General features: G+C 41.4%; 1 protein-coding gene across 1 annotated transcript in view; it reads left to right on the top strand.

The window, feature by feature from the left end:
- MALRD1 (MAM and LDL receptor class A domain containing 1) overlaps positions 1-6,501 on the top strand; it is a 367,497-nt gene extending 360,996 nt beyond the window's left edge. The window contains exons 30-31 of the mRNA XM_060248396.1: positions 1,530-1,595; positions 6,113-6,501. Coding sequence (XP_060104379.1) covers positions 1,530-1,595; positions 6,113-6,208 — 162 coding nt within the window. The 3' untranslated portion in view covers positions 6,209-6,501. The remainder of the gene's footprint in view (positions 1-1,529; positions 1,596-6,112) is intronic.
- The last annotated feature ends 12,816 nt before the right edge of the window (positions 6,502-19,317 follow it).

Here is a 19,317-nt window from a genome sequence, read left to right as displayed (position 1 = left end):
CCTGCATACACAATGGCTTTTTCTGACTTCCACGCATGCCTACTTGTAGTAATTACTGCACACATGTAATATAATGGGAGGCAATAATCTGGCACTAACAGCTCAAAGACATTTTATATTTAATGCATAGCTAACTTCCATGTTTTTTAAAAAAAAAAATCGGGTAAACTGTTAATCTCTTCAAAGCCTTATGATTGTGACCACACATAGATATCATGTGGTACATACCTGCCAATGTGTGGAAGTACTACTACTAATACAGCTATACAGTGTGACATCACTCCATGGCATCCCTGCTTTATTTATTTACTTTGTTTATATCCCACTTTTCTCCCAATGGGGACCCAAAACAGCTTACATTATTTTGCTCTACTCCATTTTACCCTCACAACAACCCTATGAGTTAGGTTAGGCTGAGTGAGGCTCAAAGTCAACTGGGAAGCTTCCATGCAGAGCAAGGATTCAAATGTGAGTTTTCCATGATATCACATAGGCTTTCACACTGGATCACCACCCATGACATTGTCAGGCCTTGCTCAACAAGTCTTAGGGTTTGGAATGATGGGCAGGGGTGGCCTTAGTGATTATGGGGGTCTCATCTAAAATGCAGGATGGGGCCCCAGAATCACTGCTGCTGCTGCTGTGTGTACCTCCTGCCACCAGGATCCAAGAAAGGGGTGGCCCTTTCCTGAGTGAGATGGGTAGAAGCCACTGCCATGGTCAAAAACTGGCTGCCCAACCCCTAGATGGAATGGGCATAAAAGGAAGCTACTGCTGAGCCAGCTGCCCCCAACCCTCAGAGGGTAGGACTGAGGGCATCCAGGGACTGCCTCGCATATGTGACCTAGAGCAGATGTCCCTGTTGCACATTGGATAAGACCATCTCTAATGAAGTTCTTAACCCTATCCATTCAGTGCTCTTTTGTTCCCTCATCACCATCAAAGTTTAATCTTTGTATCTGATCAATTCAATACAATTGGTTTTGCCTTTCTGGTACACATGAAACCTTTCGCAACAACTATCTGAGATCCTTCACTTGGAGATGCCAAGAGTTGAATATGAGGATCCCCTGGATACTAAGTATATTCCACTACTGACCCCTGAATTTATCCTGATTAAGCAATTACCATTGATTTTAGTGATAGGTGAATTTAAGAAGCTAACTCAGGCCTCAGATTCAGTGGGAGCTCACAGGAGCATAGCTCTTGCACCTTTCTGAGAGTTCCACCTTCTCCTTCGGAGAGATCCACCTCCTTGTCCATTGAATAGTATGTGCAGCTTCATAACAATCCCTGGATGAGCTCCACCACCTGTTTTTCTACAAAACAATCCCTGAGCTAACTTATCATTATGACCTGTGTCAGCTTTTCAACTATTGTCCTAATAAAGTTACTAGATCCCCTAGGGATAGTTTATGGTGTGTGTTGTTGTCTTTCTTACCTCTGAGTTTCAGGACTGATAGAGTTGGCAATATTGCTCACTGCTGGAAAAGGTTGGCCTGGTTGGCTAATGTGCATCTCTTTTGTAGTCTACAGAGTATGCTGGCTCACTGGGAGTTCAAATCAGTGTTTCTCCATGGCAGGCACAGCAGGGGGTATGTGTGAATCATTTTCTTTTCAAAACGTTTTTTGAAAGAATTGTGCACCCTGGATGGTTAAAAATGATTGTATTCTTTTTTTTTCTGAGAAAGTTGATTCTTTTAAAGAGGTGTTTCTGTCTGAATGTAAAAGTTTTGTTTACATTTATGCTAATTACTCCAGTAATACTCACTAATACAGTACTGTTAGCTGCTTTATTGAGGGCCAAATTCCCCAGAGATCCAGTCCCCTGACTTTGGTCTTAATATTTGCGTGCCCCCAGTGGGCACATCCCCTTCAGCCTGAATCCCCTATCATTGAAAAATTAAGAAATGGATGAAAAAAATGCTCCCAAATTATTACATCTGGGTGATTATTCAGAACAGTGCCCTGTTCTAGTGTCCTGGCCCCACTGATGGACCTCTTGACGGCATCTAGGTTTTTTTTACCACTGTGAGACACAGACTGTTGGACTGGATGGGCCATTGGCATGATCCAATATGGCTTCTCTTATGTTCTTAACAAAGGTATCAAACTCATTTGTTACAAGGGACGGATCTGACATATATATGGCATATATGTAGCAGGTGTGGAGATATCAGCACTAGTAATGAGACAGGAAACCTATGTCTCAGTCTGGTACAGGAGGGTTCAGTCCAGGAGGATGCAAATAATAGATGGAAATAAGCCTGAACAAGTGAGCAGTGACTCACAAAAACACATAACTTACCACAAATTTTGTTAATCTTTAGGTGCTACTGGACTCTTACTCTTTCTACTGTTATTAGAAACCACAACTTTCAAAAACCAGTGGGGGAACATTTGAACCTGCTAGGACATTTAGTTGCTGACCTAAGAGTAGCAGTTCTCTTACAAAGGAATTTTAAAGGGAGATTGGACAGAGTGCTGAACTGCAACTGATAATGAAGCTCAAGACAATGCATCCTCCTGGAATGAATTGAGACCTAGGTTTCTTCTCTCATTAATAATGCTCGCTGTTGTCATTTAGCATCTGAATTTACTTCACTCTCCAAGATATAAGGACAGATGGACTCACATTCTAGCTGTATTTGAAGAAGCGACTCATGAAAGCTCAGTTCCTGCCATAAATGTTGTTAGTCATTAAGGGGCTACTAGACTCTAGCTCCCTTCCACTAATAAAGAATGCAAGCTATGCTCTTATATTTCTTTCTTCTCCCATCTGTTAGAACTGGAAGGGGGAATCTCTCCAAGTTCCATGGGATTCTCTCTCTCTCTCTGGCATGCTCTCTCTGGCTTTCTTTCCCACCTTCCCCCCTCTCTGAAGAACTGTGCAGGCACAAGGTTTTCCAAGTCCCCTGTGGCCTCTGGCTGGGGACTTTTTGTGCATGCTATGCACGTTTGGCACAATAACATCACTCATAAGTGACATCATCATGCTCGTGATGCCACACATTGGTTGCTCAAGGAGCTTCCAGGAAAATTCTGTGGTTTTCCTGGACACTAGCAAATTGGGAGGAAATAGGAAGGAGGAACAGGAAGTAGGGAGCAGCAAACCATATTGGAGTCTGCTCACTGACATGATTGGAGCCCTGCAGGGGCCTGATCTGGCTTGCATGGCCATATGTTTGACACCCCTGATCTAGAAATCCATTCAGTCTCTATGGTAGACACCATAAAGTCTGAGGAAATTTCTAGAGCATCACTCAGAAGTGACATTATATCTTCTCCAAACCTAGGCATCACCCCACCCCCGGCCGCTGCCCAATCTCTAAGGATTTGCTGAGGTGGCATTGATGGCAGCCCTACAGGATGTGAAAATTCAGTTTAGCTGCATACAAATCAGAGATGAGAGAGAAGGCAATATGGCTGTACCAATAGGGTTCAATTGTCCCCTCCACAAACATAATTTCCCTGTGGCATACTGACCCTCCTGGGATGCTTTTAACCCAGAGTGCACCCCCACCCCAATTCCTTTATATATCTAGAGAGAGACTTGTTCATGAATCTCCAAAGAGACATCTAATTTGGTCCTTACAAAGTGTCATAAGATAAGCATACATATTCTAACACTAGTGTGAAGAAGCAAGCTAAGCTCTTGTACTAAGCTTACTCTTAGCCCAGTTTTTGTTGCTGCTGCTATTCTGCTGCAGTTTCCTCTGTCTTGTTCTGTGCAAGAAACTAATTGGAGTGCTATGGGGGTAGAAAGGAGGTGAGGTTTGTGTGAATTCCAAGGGCAACTAGGACTGGGAATCAGGAAACATCACGCAAAGCTAAAGCTTAATAATAATGCAGAGGACTTGTAGTTAGTAGAGTAGGTCTGGTGACTTAGCAAACAGAAAATATTATTGTGACTGCAGTGGCCCATGTGCAGTGGCTTAGCGGCATCATATCCAACTGCACAGTGACAATCTAGTTACAAATGCATGTATAAGGACTGAGACTAGTTTTATGTCATTGGGTTCCCTACATTCCTCAGGTCACTAATGGTTGCAGCAAGTGGTTTAAGAACTGTGGCTTTAAATCAAACTAAGAATGAGTTTCCTTTTCCCCCCCACCCATACACACTTCTCATATATACCAAGCATCTGCCAATAAATCTAAGAATTCTGCAAAACTCAGAAAAGATCCTTGTTTGTTTCCTGATCCTAGAATTTCCCCACAAGCATCTTGGCAACCCAGATCCATGGGCTTCACCACAGGACATTCTGTTCAGCTGTACAACACAGCTTGTTATCTCTCAGTGCTGTATAGCAAGCATATCCCTATCAGCCTGGCAGTCGCTTTAGAAACTGTCTGGAATGAAAGAAAGCATACAGTGCATTGCCTGGGGGTTAACGTTCATCTCTTCTTTCCATAAGTAAATGTGCACAGTGTGCTTCTTCTTACACACTTCCATAGGACCCCTCCCCCCTCCCCCCAAAAATCAATAATCTTACTCAGGGTTTTGTAATTATGATGCAGAACTGTATTCATGAACCACATTACTTTGTACCTGTAAACATTCTGAAACCTAATTTAGTTACATGCATATCACAGAACATCACCACTTAACACCGATTTGTACTGTGTTAATTTCAGTGTTAGGCATTCTCCATTCAAATGAATGAAATAGCACTTGAATCTGTGCCCTCCGATATGTATGTGTGCCTCACAGTTTTTCAGGATGGGAAACATGGTAAAACTATAACACATTCTGCTGAAAACTGTACAGCCTCATTGATGGGAGAGAAAATTGTCCTGAGGCACATGAATAGGGAATGAATGAATACTTTCTAGTACGGCAGGGCCAAGCTACTGTCTGGGGCCATAATTACCCTGCCTCCCTGTTGATCCTGCTAACTCATTTAAATTAACAGCAATCAGTGTAAGAACTTAGAGGTACAAACTAATCTGTTTCCCTGAAGCATTCTAAAATCATCGTATATTGGACCATTCAGTCTTTAAGTTGCTTCCACTACCTCTTCTGTACATACATACAAGCAGGTTAGAAAATACTAAAGGATTTTTGCAGCATGTTTACATATAAGTGTAGTGACTCTTTTTTTACATTACTAATTATCAAAATAGTTTGCATATTACTCTGGAGTAAAGGTGTGAATTCTGATGCATTAAAATCATATTAAAAATAATCACCTTTGCCAACCTGCCAGCTTACTTCTTGTGTGGACTTCCTTTTTCCTTAAGGAGGAAGTTTACCAAGGGGAAGAGAAGGCCATGGAATAGAAAATTGTATATTCTTCCTAAAATATGGACAGTATGGTGTGGTGGTCAGTGTTTTGGACATAAACCAGACAGATTCGGGTTCAAATCTCTGATCAGTTACCAGGTTTAATGGGTAATATTGTGAATCTGCAGCAGGAGCGGACAATCAGCAAAAATCTTCTCCCCATGCTTCCATTGCAAGAGATGCTGTTACCATGATAGAATGGCAAATTAGAATATAAACCTATGTACGTAGGTATATATATGTATATGGCGCAGAGTGGTAAAGCTGCAGTACTGCAGTCCAAGCTCTCTGCTCATGACCTGAGTTTGATACTGGCAGAAGCTGGGATCAGGTAGCCAGCTCAAGGTTGACTCAGCCTTCCATCCTTCCGAGGTCAGTAAAATGAGTACCCAGATTGCTGGGGGGAAAGTTTAGATGACTGGGGAAGGCAATGGCAAACCATCCCATAAAAAAAGTCTGCAGTGAAAATGTTGTGATGTTGTGCCACCACAGAGTCGGGAAAGACTGGTGCTTGCACATGGGACTACCTTTACCTTTACAGTGGGCTCACATGAACAGATCATGTATAGTCACCCTCACTGAAGCTGAAAATCCAATAAATGTGGCAGGAACAATGCAGAGTTTTGTGACAGTATGAGATCAAGGAATTCATTACAAGAGCCCACTTCATTAGGTGCATGAAGATGTGTCTTATTTGAAGGTGCTCTTCTGAAATGTGCTCCCCAAATTAGCTTGTACTTCATTTAGAAATTGTTCTTTCTGTTCCTTTTGCTTCAGTTTAACATTTTGTTTTGAAATAACTTATTGGGTTTCCCCCCCCTCTAGCTTTTTCACAGTAATGACGTAACGACTGCTTCCTTTGCCAATCCTCTGTATGGCACATCTACCGAAAAATGGGGAGATGCTGTGAAATGTCAATGAATATGGACACAAATAGGACAGATACTTCATGAAACTTCATCTGACAAGATATCTCTTTTTTTGTTGTTGTTTCAGATGATAAAATAGCATTGCATTAGTAAAATGAATGAAAATGTAATGATTGCCATATTAGAATAATTATGTTCTCCAAATAACGCTTCATTCAAAATAGCATCCACCCACAAGGGAAAATGTACTTACATGATATTTATGTTGGCAGGCAACAGTCTTGGGTAAATTTACTTTTAAATTCACAGCATGTTTGAAGAGTTCAAATTCCAGTGTGTTAATAAATAAAAAAATTAATCAAAAGCAGGATTTGGGTTTTCTCAGTATTCTAATTTTACTGCTGTTATTGAAAAATGATAACTTGAAAATGTCCATAATTTAAACTCTAGGAACATTTCAAAGATTGTGTTAGTGGTTAAAAGTACAGACACAAAAGAATAGTCTTTGGTGCAATCCAAATGATCAAAGTGATTGCAATGGAAATGCTCAGGGGTTGGAATACTGGTCTTGGAGGTAAGTCAGTAATACAACAAAAGTGGGTTCATCAGTAAAACATTTGGTTGCCAGCAAAAGGTTCCAGGTTCAACCCCAGTTAAAAGGTGGTGTGAAAGATCTTAGCCTGAGACTCTAGAGAGCCACTATCAGTCAGACAAAACAATACTGATCTTAACAGATTAGTGGTTTTACTCAGTATGAAGCAGTTTCATTTCTTCAACTTGCTGTAGTACATGCTTGAAAGAAATAGTTTATGTCTACTTTATTAAGATCCACACAGCTTCTCATGAAACCCATGGTGTTTGTGTTCTTTTTAGCAAGAACACACAGGAATGCAGTTCTGGCTGGCTTGGCATCAGGGGGTGTGGCCTAATATGCAAATGAGTTATTGCTGGGCTTTTTCTACCAAAAAACCCCCTGATGAAACCAAACATAATTTCAGTGACCACATGATCCCATTCCCATCTCCTATTTTAGCTGATGTAGGGCAAAGAGCTCCCATGAATTAATTCTGGTAGCTTCATCAGAAAAGAAAAATGTAGGATAAGGTTCTGTGTATGATTTCATTAGCTCAGTGAAATTCAGAGTGACAGTTCTTTCCAGCGTGTCCTTTGAATTCTGCTAAATCCATACCAGTGTTCAACTATTTTCCATTCTTAGGCAACTTTTAGTAGTTATGGGTAGAAAATGGAATATCTCGAGCAACATGACCAGAAGCTGAATTGCGATCAACATTAGTAATAGAGGCCATTTCACAGTTTCAAGTGTACTTACAAAACCCAATTAACCCATTTCATGGTTGGATGGTGCCCACACACACAAACTATATAAGCTGTTTGATATAATGCAAAAATTGAATGAATTTTTGAATGTGCTATTTTTATAGATGTTTTCTGTCACAGGAAATGAGACTTGTCAGTCTTTTGGACAATCTCTGCACCAAGGTGGGACTTTTACCTAAAATCGGCTCCAGATTTTGCATTTAGATAGCATTTTTAAAAGAAATATAATAGATGCTTTCCCCTTTCATCTCTCCTGTCCTGCAATCATTGTTCAATACATCTACTGCACAAAGAACAAAAAATGTATTTATATTTCCAAAATGACAACTGCCTTGAGTTTGACAGTTCAGTAGCATCAATCTCTTTTAAAACAGGCTATGGCTATATTTGAGAAAGTTATCCCAATCCTCATTTAGTGTAACATTGATACAATGAACCCTTCAATAACTAGATACCAGCAAGCTGTCCCATTCCAGTGTTAAAAATGTACTTTGTGGAGGCACTGTTGCAAATGGTGGTGTTTATACATGACATAATCAGCCTATTCTAAACTAATAAGCATTGGTACTCTCAAATTTGGGATACTATTTGCCTACTTATAGAAGGAAGCCTCCTGATGGTTGGGATTTTAACCCCAACCTCAGTTCTCAGAATGGCAGGAGAAAAGGCCCAGGCAGGAAATAACTTAAGTGCTGCATGACATCACATATACCTGAAACCCAGGTGTGCTATAAATGCATCAGGTGATGCTTTGGCCATCCATGAAAACTCCAGGTTGACAGCCAGTTTGGTATAGTGGTTAAGTGTGGTGAACTCTAATCTGAGAAAACTGGGTTTGATTCCCTACTCCTACACATGCAGCTACTGGGTGACCTTGGGTCAATCACAGTTCTCTCAGAGCTGTTCACTCAAGAACAGTTCTCAAAGAGCTCTCTCAGCCCCATCTACCTCACAGGGTGTCTGTTGTGAGGAGAGGAAGGGAAGGAGATTGTAAGCTGCTCTGAGACTTACAGTGAAGGGTGGGGTATAAATCCAATCTCCTCTTCCTTCAATGGTATTTACCATGGAGTTTTCAGGAACAGCCACAAACTCAACCAACATGCTAATTTCACATCCAGGATTTTGGATGGATGTGATGTCAGGCATCACTGGGGATACCAGACAGCTGCTTGGTATCCCTATTTCAAGAGGATTTTTGGCAGACGTCTTTTGTCATGATGTTCTTGCTCTCAATTAGAGAACTGTTCCGATATTTCTAAAAAGCCACAAAGAACAAATTACTAAAAAGTGAACCCTTCTGAAATAAGCAGCCACAACTTGTTTTTTAAATCATGCAATACACTGAAACATTAACATTGAAAAGCAAAATACAAAGTTACCCAGAGATTTGCTTTTTGCATATAGAACTAAATGAACTACGGTAATACCAATTTTGTCTTAGAAAAATGACAAGAATTAACATGCCCATATAAAACATGTTTTTTGGCCAGATTCTATCACAGACTAATGTAGTGACTCAAAGGCATTTGTATATATTAAGAAATTCAATTTGATACTAAATTTTTTATTTTCGGTGAAAGCTTGCTTTGGACGGATTACGTGAACTGGCACTGGAGATTTGTGTTACAAAAATAAATGTGATGCTTCTCTTTGACCTTCCATCATACTGCTTTTCTCCCCCTTCCATGAGGTGGGAACTTTTCTGGCTGCAGTTTCTCATACCGAGTGCTCTATATTGATTATGGGTAACTATTGTGAATACTGAGTTGGCTCTGTCAAAAAAACCAGAGACATTATTATGCAGCCCAAGTTAGAAAATGGCCATGTACTATAGTTTAGGAAATTAGGAAATATGGCTTCTGTCACAGTTTTCATTTTGCTTCCTTGTCCCAATATATTATAAAGTCATTTAGGAGGCCACTTAGGCCCTGATCCAATTTTGGCTGTAATTAATGAAAAAATGTCAAGCAAATTGATCAAGCTTCTGGCTGGGTTCAAATCCCCCAGCAAGTATTTGTATTATACCCTCTCCTGGACTTCTATAAAAATAAATGTATTTTCCTTTGGACTGCCAGAAGGACTGGAAATAAGAAAGGGATAAAGTGTGTGTGTATGAACACATGCATAAATCTTTCATAGTTCAAGAGCTGGGGGTTTTACATCTCGCAGAAAGAACAAAAGATTGTGCTCAACCCCAGCTGAGGGAAGAAATTATGGGACCTGGATTTGTTTGGGGGTGGGGGGATTGACAAGAAAAAGAAAGTAGCAGTTCCTCCAGCCCACTGGCCTCCACTTCCTAACAAGAGGGACAGCCAGCAGGCAAATGAAGAAGAACGTTCCAACTCAACTCCCAGACCCTCCAGTCACCTATAACTAAGGTTACCTGGAGACTTTGGGGGTGCATTCAAGAGATGGTGGGGTTTGGGGAAGGGAGAGTCCAGCCTTCAAAGCAGCCATTTTCTCTAGTGGAGCTGATCTCTGCCAGTTGGATATCAGTTGTAAAAGCAGAAGATCTCCAGGCCCCACCTAGAGGCTGGCAACCCTTCCTAGAACCAAACTGAAGATGAACTTAAAATAGAATAAAGGTTTAATTCAACAAAGAGAGATGGGAAATGAAAGCAGAGCATACAAACCCAAACTTAGACAACACAACTTAAAGTTGAAACAAAAAAATTGATTAGTGTCTTTTTCTATATCTCTGTGGCTGCCTCAGTCTCTTCCCACTCTGGCTGCTGTGGTGCCGCTGCTGTTCTTCAGGCTTTTGTGTTGCTGCAGATATCTGGTGGCTGCAGCTGTCTTGAGGCTCCTTCTCAGGTTACAGACCCATATGGCTTCTGTTGCCTCTTCTCTCCTCAGAAATCCCTCTTTATCTCCTCAGAAACCCTTTTCAGAAGACACATTTATATCTATTTTGTGAAAACTTCTGTGTCTCTGAAATGCCACATGTTATGCATATTACCACATAGCCAGCTTTAAGCCATGTTGATTTTACTGTGTTAATTCTGCATTAATGATATTCACATATTCAGGGTGTCATATGAACATTGCTGATGAAAGTGTCTTGTGAACAGGGAATGTGAATTTCAAAAGGAGGTTGTTTACTTCTGTAACTTTTTTCCTCAGTGTGAAGGCCATTTAGTTCACACATTTCTGTTTGTGACATGGTAATGATGTAGACTAAACTGAAGCTACAATATCTTAAATAAATGCCTTTCTTTCTGATATATTTAAAATTGCCCAGAAACTCTCTTAATAAAAAGTAATGCCTTTAGTACTGTCAAAGGTATGGAATTCTTCCATGATGTGCAATATAAAAAATTTTCATGCAAGTTATATCTTTCCAGTGGCAGTTGAACTAATGAAGCCAGATTTCTCAGGAATAGAAGTGCAGTATAATCCCCTCATCTGGGACACACTTTCTTTTAACCTTTCCTTTGAATATGATAGTAAGGTATGAAATGCTTTCATTGTGTACATTTTAAAAGAAGCATGTGACTCTGTGCACCAGTTGGATCATAGCAGTTTTTTTCCACAGGCGCAAGAGAGAAGAAGGGCCCCTTTTGAACCCTGAGTATATTGTGCTAGGGGTCATGTTACCCCCACAGATAAAAAGTAATGCAAAACAGGGATTTATAGAAAATTGGGACATCTTACTCCAGCCAAAAAACTGGTGGGCTCTAACCTCATACTCTAGTTATAGTACAAAACAATGTGATTTTTAAACTTATTTTAAACTTTTTTATGCCGCTAACCTTCTCCACAAAGCAGACTCAATGCAGTCTGCTAAAAGAAATTGTAAAACAAACTCGTCATAACCAGCCCCATAACTAGAGTCCCCAGGGGGAGAGATCCAGGGTATATGTGAGGGGAGGGGGTCCTTAAATTGTGCAGGAAGCTGGTGAAGGCTCCTGCTGCCCCTCCCACTTGATATCAAGCCCACCAATCAGCTAATTTGTGGGCCATTTAAATGGCATGGGAGGAGCAGTGGCTGCTCCTAGGTGCCCCTTCTGTATAAGAGGAATCATGTAGGGGCGGGAGGAGAGGGGCAGCCCTGGGATGGGGGTGAGAGTAGGCTTCCCAACCCCCAGGTCCCAGCAGGGGATTCCCCAGTTTTACAGGCTTCCCCCTGCCCCCAGCCAGCTGGCTGATGTGGGGGGAAGCCTGGCCCCCACAGCCATCATGTACCTCTAGAGCTCAGGCAGGTTTAGAAACCTTAAACAGGTCCCATTTTAAAATGCGTGTATGTGTTTCTGTTGTTTGTGTGCCTTTAAAGTTGAGCAGGAACAGGAAGCACTTCATGGGAAAGGGTCAGCAGCAGCTTCTGTTTGTTTTGCTTTCATTTTCAGAGCAAGTAACCAGACCCAGGCAGTAAGTGTGTGTGAGAGAGAGAAGGAGAGGGAGGGTTGCCAATCCCCAGGTGGGGGCAGGGGATTCCCCAATTTGGAGGCCCTCTCCCTGCTTTAGAAAGTGGAAGGGAGAGGGAAATGTCTACTGGGCACTCTATTATTCCCTATGGAGAACAATTGCCATAGGGAATAATGGGAAATTGATCCGCTGGTGTCTGGGGCTCTTTGGGGGAGGTGTTCTTTGAGGTAGAGACACCAAATATGCAGCATAGCATTTGATGCCTTTCCTCAAAACACCCTCCAAGTTGCAAAAGGATTGGACCAGGGGGGAAATTCTATGAGCCCCCAAAGAAGGTGCCCCTATTCTTTATTATTTCTAATGGAGGGAAGGCATTGAAAAGGTGTGCAGTCCCTTTCAATGTGATGGACAGAACTCCCTTTGGAGTTCAATTGTACTTGTTCCAACCTTGATCATGGCCCCACCCGCAATGTCTCCTGGCCCCACCCCCAAAGTCCCCAGATATTTCTTGAATTGGACTTGGCAACGCTAGGTGAGGGCCCCCTCCAAACTGTCAGGGGGCCAGGCCCCATGGGCCCCTGATTGGCTATGGGTCTGGTCATAACCATTTAGGGGCTTTGGCTCAGGGGTGAAGCATCTGTTTGGTATGCAGAATATCCCAGAAACGCAAGTTGAAGGATCTGGCAGTAGCTAATGTGAAAGACCTCTTCCTGAGACCCTGGAGAGCCACTACCACTCTGAGCAGACAATACTGACTTTGATGGACCAAGGGTCTGATCAGTATAAGGCAGTTTCATCTGTTCATGAAATGCTAATTAATATTTAAACAAAGTCATCTCCACTAATCCCATAATTTAAAATGTCAGTTTAAAAGCCTCCCTGAAAAATTCTGTCCTGAAAGATCATGGAAAACATAACAATGTGGAAGATGCTTAACATGTCTTTAAGGTCTATGGGTAAAAACTACATCTTTTTACCCAGTGTGTGTTTAAAACTCAAGGTATGGTGTGCTTTTAATCAGAGTTTTCTACTATGTCTTTTGCCAATTGAAAGATTTGGTTATTTATGTTTATACCCTGTTTTTTAATGATAACAACCTTTTAAGGAAGATTAAGGGGAGAGAGAGACTGGTCCACAGTCACCCAGTGAACTCACAATGCAAAGCAGGGATTTGAACCTTGGTCCCCCAGATCCTAGCCTGACAATCTTAACTTGTGCATCATGCTGGCTCTGCAGAAGTGGTATGTGTGAAGTATACATGTTTTAAATAATGTGTTCAATAATTCTGAATAATAATAGAACCTCCCCCTCCCATTGCTATTAGCCCTAGCAGAGTAAAAGTTATTGCTTTTTTAATTACTGAAATAGGGGGGGGGGGTTGATTGCCATAATCATAGTCCTAATGCAAACTGAGTCTCTTTACTGCAGCTTTTTAAGGTCCAAAGATACAATGAACAAACTGATCCTTGGGGTTCCCATGTAACATGTAGTTTTAGCCCCAGTCCTTCTGATCTTTTATCTCTGCTTTCTCATCTTCCTCCTTCTCAGTCTCTTTGCTGTCTTAATCCTCTTTAAAAAAAAAAAAAAAACTACCTTATCTCTCAAGCACAATTTCTCTATTTTGTCCTTTTCATGTTGCTGTTCTGTATGCCAGGAATGTTTTCCAACCATTGATACAACGTTCTTCTTTTCTTGCCTTAAGATGTTATTGAAAATTCACCTTTTAACTCTTCATGATTCTTATGCGCTTTCCCCCTCCACACTTTTCTTCATCTGTTGTGTTTAAGCCAGCAGGTAGGACCATGCCCCTTTCGTGTTTTATAGCACAGCAGATGTAATAGATGGTGGTGGTGATGATGATGGAAGACATGATACAGTGGGCCCACCTGGTGCACAAGGTAGTTTAGTGTAAAATTTAGACAAGGTATTTTTTTTCCACGTAACAGATCAGAAACTTGAAACTCTCTGTTATAAGTTTCCCAGAGTTCTGCTCTTATTATATTTCCCATTGCTTTGGAAAACAAATGGCAAAGAATCTGCAATTTTAATTTTATACACATGTCACATATAAAGCATTTAGTCTCTTAGTATATTCATGCACCCTTATAGAATTTTTTTGCTCCTCCTTCTGTATAATCTGTGGTTATAGAAGTTGGCTTTTGAAATCTAATTAAAAACAATCGTTATCCTGCAGATTAAAAATAAGGTGCCCCCTCCTGAAACGTTTTGTGGTACATGGCTTCAGTCTTTGATGGCAAAGCCATGCTGCTCTACCTCGCTTAGAAAAATAAGAACAATAGATCCTGGAGTTGTCTGCAAAATATAATTATGCATTCAGTGACTCAGTTTTATGGTGTATATCTGCTGCATTTATTTACACTTGATCAAGAAAGAAGAGAGGTAGAACTTCTCAAAGCTAATGAAAACCTGCGTGTGTCTCTCTTCCAATCTCCACTGGATGATCCACTGTTATCCTCCTACTTTAGCTACAAGAGTTCAAGTAGGAACTCATGCAGCAATGGCCTCTCCTGCATCCTCTCCTGGCAAGCAGTCCAAATGTAGCAGACCTATTCTTCCTTCCTTCCTTCCTTCCTTCCTTCCTTCCTTCCTTCCTTCCTTCCTTCCTTCCTTCCTTCCTTCCTTCCTTCCTTCCTTCCTTCCCATATCCCACTTTTTGACCAAAACTAAATTGAAGAAAAGAACCCCAAGAACAGAAATTAAAAACATCTCAATTCAAACACAATAAAAAGGTGTTTAGAGAGGGATTGTCAGTGAGGTCTGGGTCCAGGAATGATGGATGGGGGGCTGGCTGTTGCTTCTCCCTCTGGCTCTTTAGACAGCAGCTGGGGACTGAGAGGAGAAGGGGCACAATGTAAATACATCTGACAAAGGATGCTTTTCCTTCCACCCTCAGCATTTGCATTGGTAGATGACAGGAGAGGGTTCCTCTGCTGAGTGGTTCCAGATAAAAGGGTCACAATGGATCTTTGCCACTTGATTTCTGAAAATGTTACTAATTACTTGTGCATTTTGGTAGGATGGCAGGCATGTTCTGATCTCTTAAGCACAAGGGCCTGTAGCTGGAAGCTACCTCCTTATTCACTCCTGTTTGAAAAAAGGTCATTGGATGGTATTTAATTCACACACGTTTGGTTTCTTTAATCATTTTGTTTGTTGTTGTTGTTTTACTCATAAGGCATTTAAATAGTAGCAGCAGTATTAATATTTAGATCCCTTCAACTCTACCATATCTCAGCTGTTGAGAAAAACTAGGATTTATTTGATCTTGCTTGGTGTAAAACCATTTAAAGACCACAGTAATGAGTTTCAGCAGACCAGAATTATTTGTCCCATATCAACAGCTGTGTTGGTAGAATGGAGGTCTGAACTGAATATGGAAAATTATGTTATGAGACATGCAAAGGCTTCTTAACCAATTCCTCTTGAAAACCAAGATTGATTTTTTACTAGGCTTGTTCCAGTCTCGGAGGCCTTTTTCCCACAGCGCTTCTGTCCAATTTCTGTGGGGCTGCAACTTGTCCTGCCTCTTTCCCATAGCAAGCAGAAACCAGTTTTCAGAGGATCTTGCTTGCTGCGGGAGAGAGGCAGTGCAAGTCACAGCCCCACAGCAGCTTGTATGAAATCGGACGGAAGCATCGGGGGGAAAGGGCTCTGAGATGGGAACAAGCCTAGCAAGAAATCAGTCCAAGAGTAGGGAGTGATTATTCTCTCAAATTATCCTGCTCTGCAAATGCCTTCCACACCATTTTGGATGCCCTCCTCTAGTGAGTTCCAGTATGATAAACAGGTCACCTGGGAGGGATTCATTGTAGGACCACTTGCAGAGGAGGACATAGAAATGGCTAAAGATCTTGTCCTCCCGCCTCCTGATTTTCCCCTACAAATGCTGCCGTGTGCTGCAATATTGTTACTTTGGCAAACACAAGTTTGGAAACTTTAATGCCAAACCAAAATCAGGGATGGATGGGCCATTAAGGGTACTGGGGAAAATTGTGGAGGACGGAAGGATTGGGGATTGTTCCCACAAGGTAGGCAGAAGTCACTGCTGTTGTAAGTTGGTGACCCTGATGAGGGGAGTGAGAGCTGCTACTGCCACAAGCCAGCTGCTCCATCTCACAGGATACAGTGGCCCCCCACCCAGCAGAAGGAAAACAAGAACAAAGTGGCTGGGAGCTGCAGGCTGGCAGCCTCTGCTTTGCACAATGAAAGTGAGTGGAAGCCACTTTGAGCCTGCCCTTTCTTTTCCCCCTCCTTCACAGGGGAAAGCCCAGGGTATGGATGGGTATGGATCCTTTAACTCCTTCACTGTCCTTTGTTTCAGGGGTGGGGCTTGTAGTGGACCATGGCCCTTTCCAAGGCCATCCAGCAGTTCTTACTTGTACAACTTGTATGTGAGAGAGGATATTTGGAGTGGGTGGGAGGGTATTTTGGACATGATCCAGACAAAACTGAACACAATTACATTCCATCACTCTCAATGGAAAACAAATTCTTGCTATGCTCTCCCATTGAAATCAATGGGACTTAAGACAGTCATACAACAAACTCCTGTCACACCAAATGTACTGTTTCCTGGGCATATCTCTCGACCTCCTGGTGAACACTGTGCATTGTGAAAGAGAGGTGAGTAACACTTGAAACCACATGGCTTTAAGAAACAAAACAGCATCTAGTAAAGAGTTGACACTTAACAGTAGCAGCATTTGTCTTAAGTTTTTTTTTCCTGTTACAATCACCTCCTTTCACAACAAGTCCCAAATGGTAAACTCATTCTTATTATTCCTATTTTTGAGGATTTGTTCAAGTACTAACAACTTGTGTCTCTGCTCCAGGGAAAGAAAGGAAGGAAGGGCTTTGTGTGACCACAAAAAAACCCTCTACTGGAGATGATGGGACCACATAGAAAAATGTCATGTTCAGGAGCATGAAGCAAAGATAGGAATCAGATGAGACTGTGTGGGAAAGACGGCAGGATCCAACTCTACATAAATCAGTATAGTTAAAAATATGATCCAGTTTTTGTAGTATCTGTATTTCTAGGATACACTTTTACTTCTGTATGGCAAGCAGGCATCAGTGCTAGTTCCATAGTTCTGGTGCCACCTCATTTAAAACCCTGCCCTTCTTGAAAATCATTTGAAATGCGGTGTTGGAGGAGAGTTTTATAGATACCATCGACTGGCAAAAAGACCAATCAGTGAGTTCTAGAAGTTTAAATGACTAAACTGAAGCTATTGTACTTTAGTCACATTATAAAAAGACAAGAGTCAATGAAAAGGACAATAATGCTAAGAAATGCTGAAGGCAGCAGGAAAGGAGGAAGACTCAATGTGAGATGGATTGACTCAGTCAAGGAAGCCATGACCCTCACTTTGCATGACCTCACCAAGGCTGTTAACATCGAGATGTCTTTGAGAGTTGCCATTAGTTGGAAGTGAGTTGATAGTATTTAACACCAGGGGTTGTTTTGTAGAAAAATAGGTGGTGGAGCTTATCCAGGGATTGTTATGCAGCTGCACCAACTATTCAATGGACAAGGAGGTGGAACTCTCAGAAGGAGGAGGAGAAACTCTCAGAAAGGTTCAGGAGCTGTGCTCCTGTGAGCTCCCACTGAATCCGAGGCCTGTTTAACACACTAACATAAACTTCCTGAAAACAAAGCTGAGCAAGCTGAAGCAGCATTGCATTCTAGACTTTAATAAGTGGAGCGGTCTCTTACACTGATAGCCAAAGCAAGTCCTGATATCGCAAAATGCTATTGTTCTCAAATATGCACGCCTGTGAATCTGTTTCAAGGAGAGCTTTCTTGCTCTCTGAACAGATAACAGATGATAGTGAAACTCCATGATCTCTTTTTTTAAAAAAGTAAAGATGTTGTACCCAAGTCTCAAAACTTCAGAAGTTATTTTGTTGGGAAACATTCTCAGAGCCCTATTTTGTTACCCAGTGGTTAAAACCCATTAACAATTCACTTTAATGATTAGAGGACCACTAACTCTTTTTGAAGTGTTTCTGACATAGTTATAAACTGCAAACTGTGAAATTCAGCCTCCTGTTCTTCAAAGTACCATTCTTCACAAGGAAAAGAAAACAAAATAAGGCAAAGCAAAAAGAAAAGAATAAAGCAGGAAAGAAATGGGAGATTGACTATAAAAGGGATGAAATCTGCGTAATCAAGCTTTAGTTTTCCATTTGATTGCACAGCATCGTTAGGATATATCATTTTAATTTTATGATTATGTGTTAAAACTCAAAGCGGTAAAGACACTGAATAAAATGGACCATTCATCATTTCCCTATTTGTTTGTTTTATGATACAGATCTCTCTTTTTTTGCCTAAACAGAGAAATCTAACAAAAGGATTTCTTGTGCCTTGTAAATATATTTTCTGAAATGTTTCATTTTTGTGTTCTTATTACTCAAACAACAATTAAAGTGGAAGCAATGAATAATAAGTAGAAAAGTCTGTACTAGAAACTGTAGTTAACATTTTGGGCTCCTATTTTTTAACATGAAGATAGTCTCAGATAGGTACCCATGTTGGTCTGCAGTAGAAGAATTAAATTTGAGTCCAGCGCCATCCTAAAGTCCAACAAGTGTTCCAGGGTATAAACTTTCAAGAGTCAAACCTCCCTGCATTGGGCATCAGACAAAAGGGGCTTTGACTTTTGAAAGCTTATATATATAGGGCTGCCAAGTGCAATTCAAGAAATATCTGGGGACTTTGGGGGTGGACCCAGGAGACATTGGGGGTGGAGTCAGGAGCAAGGTTGTGACAAGCATAATTGAACTCCAAAGGGAGTTCTGGCCATCACATTTAAAGAGTCTGCACACCTTTTAAATGAACATATGAACATATGAAGCTGCCTTCTACTGAATCAGACCCTTGGTCCATCAAAGTCAGTATTGTCTTCTCAGACTGGCAGCGGCTCTCCAGGGTCTCAAGCGGAGGTTTTTCATGCCTATTGGCCTGGACCCTTTTTGGAGATGCCAGGGATTGAACTTAGGACCTTCTGCTTCCCAAGCAGATGCTCTACCACTGAGTCACCGTCCTTCCCCAATGCCTTCCCTCCATTTAAAATAATGAAGAATGGGGCACATTCCTTTGGGGATCAGAGTATTGAACTCCCTGGTCCAATCCTTTTGAAATTTGGAGGGTGTTTTGAGGAGAGGTATCATATGCTATGCTGCAAATTTGGTGCCTCTGCCTCAATAAATATACACACACACACACACGCACATATACACAGCCTGGAAATCTTGTTGGAATTTGTGCTCTTGGACTTGAATCCTCTCTCTCTCTCAGATAGTCAGTTGTGGGTTGCTACTCTTTGTATTTGCCTGTGCACAGGTGAGGTCTCCAAATCAAGCTGTGCCTCATCTACTCTTCTCTCCTCTCTCTCCTTTCTCCTGCCTTAGAAAGCTAGGGAGTAATGC

This window comes from Heteronotia binoei, chromosome 10 (genome assembly GCF_032191835.1).
Source record: "Heteronotia binoei isolate CCM8104 ecotype False Entrance Well chromosome 10, APGP_CSIRO_Hbin_v1, whole genome shotgun sequence".
Lineage (NCBI taxonomy): Eukaryota > Metazoa > Chordata > Lepidosauria > Squamata > Gekkonidae > Heteronotia > Heteronotia binoei.
This window is presented reverse-complemented; position numbering and strand designations above follow the sequence as displayed.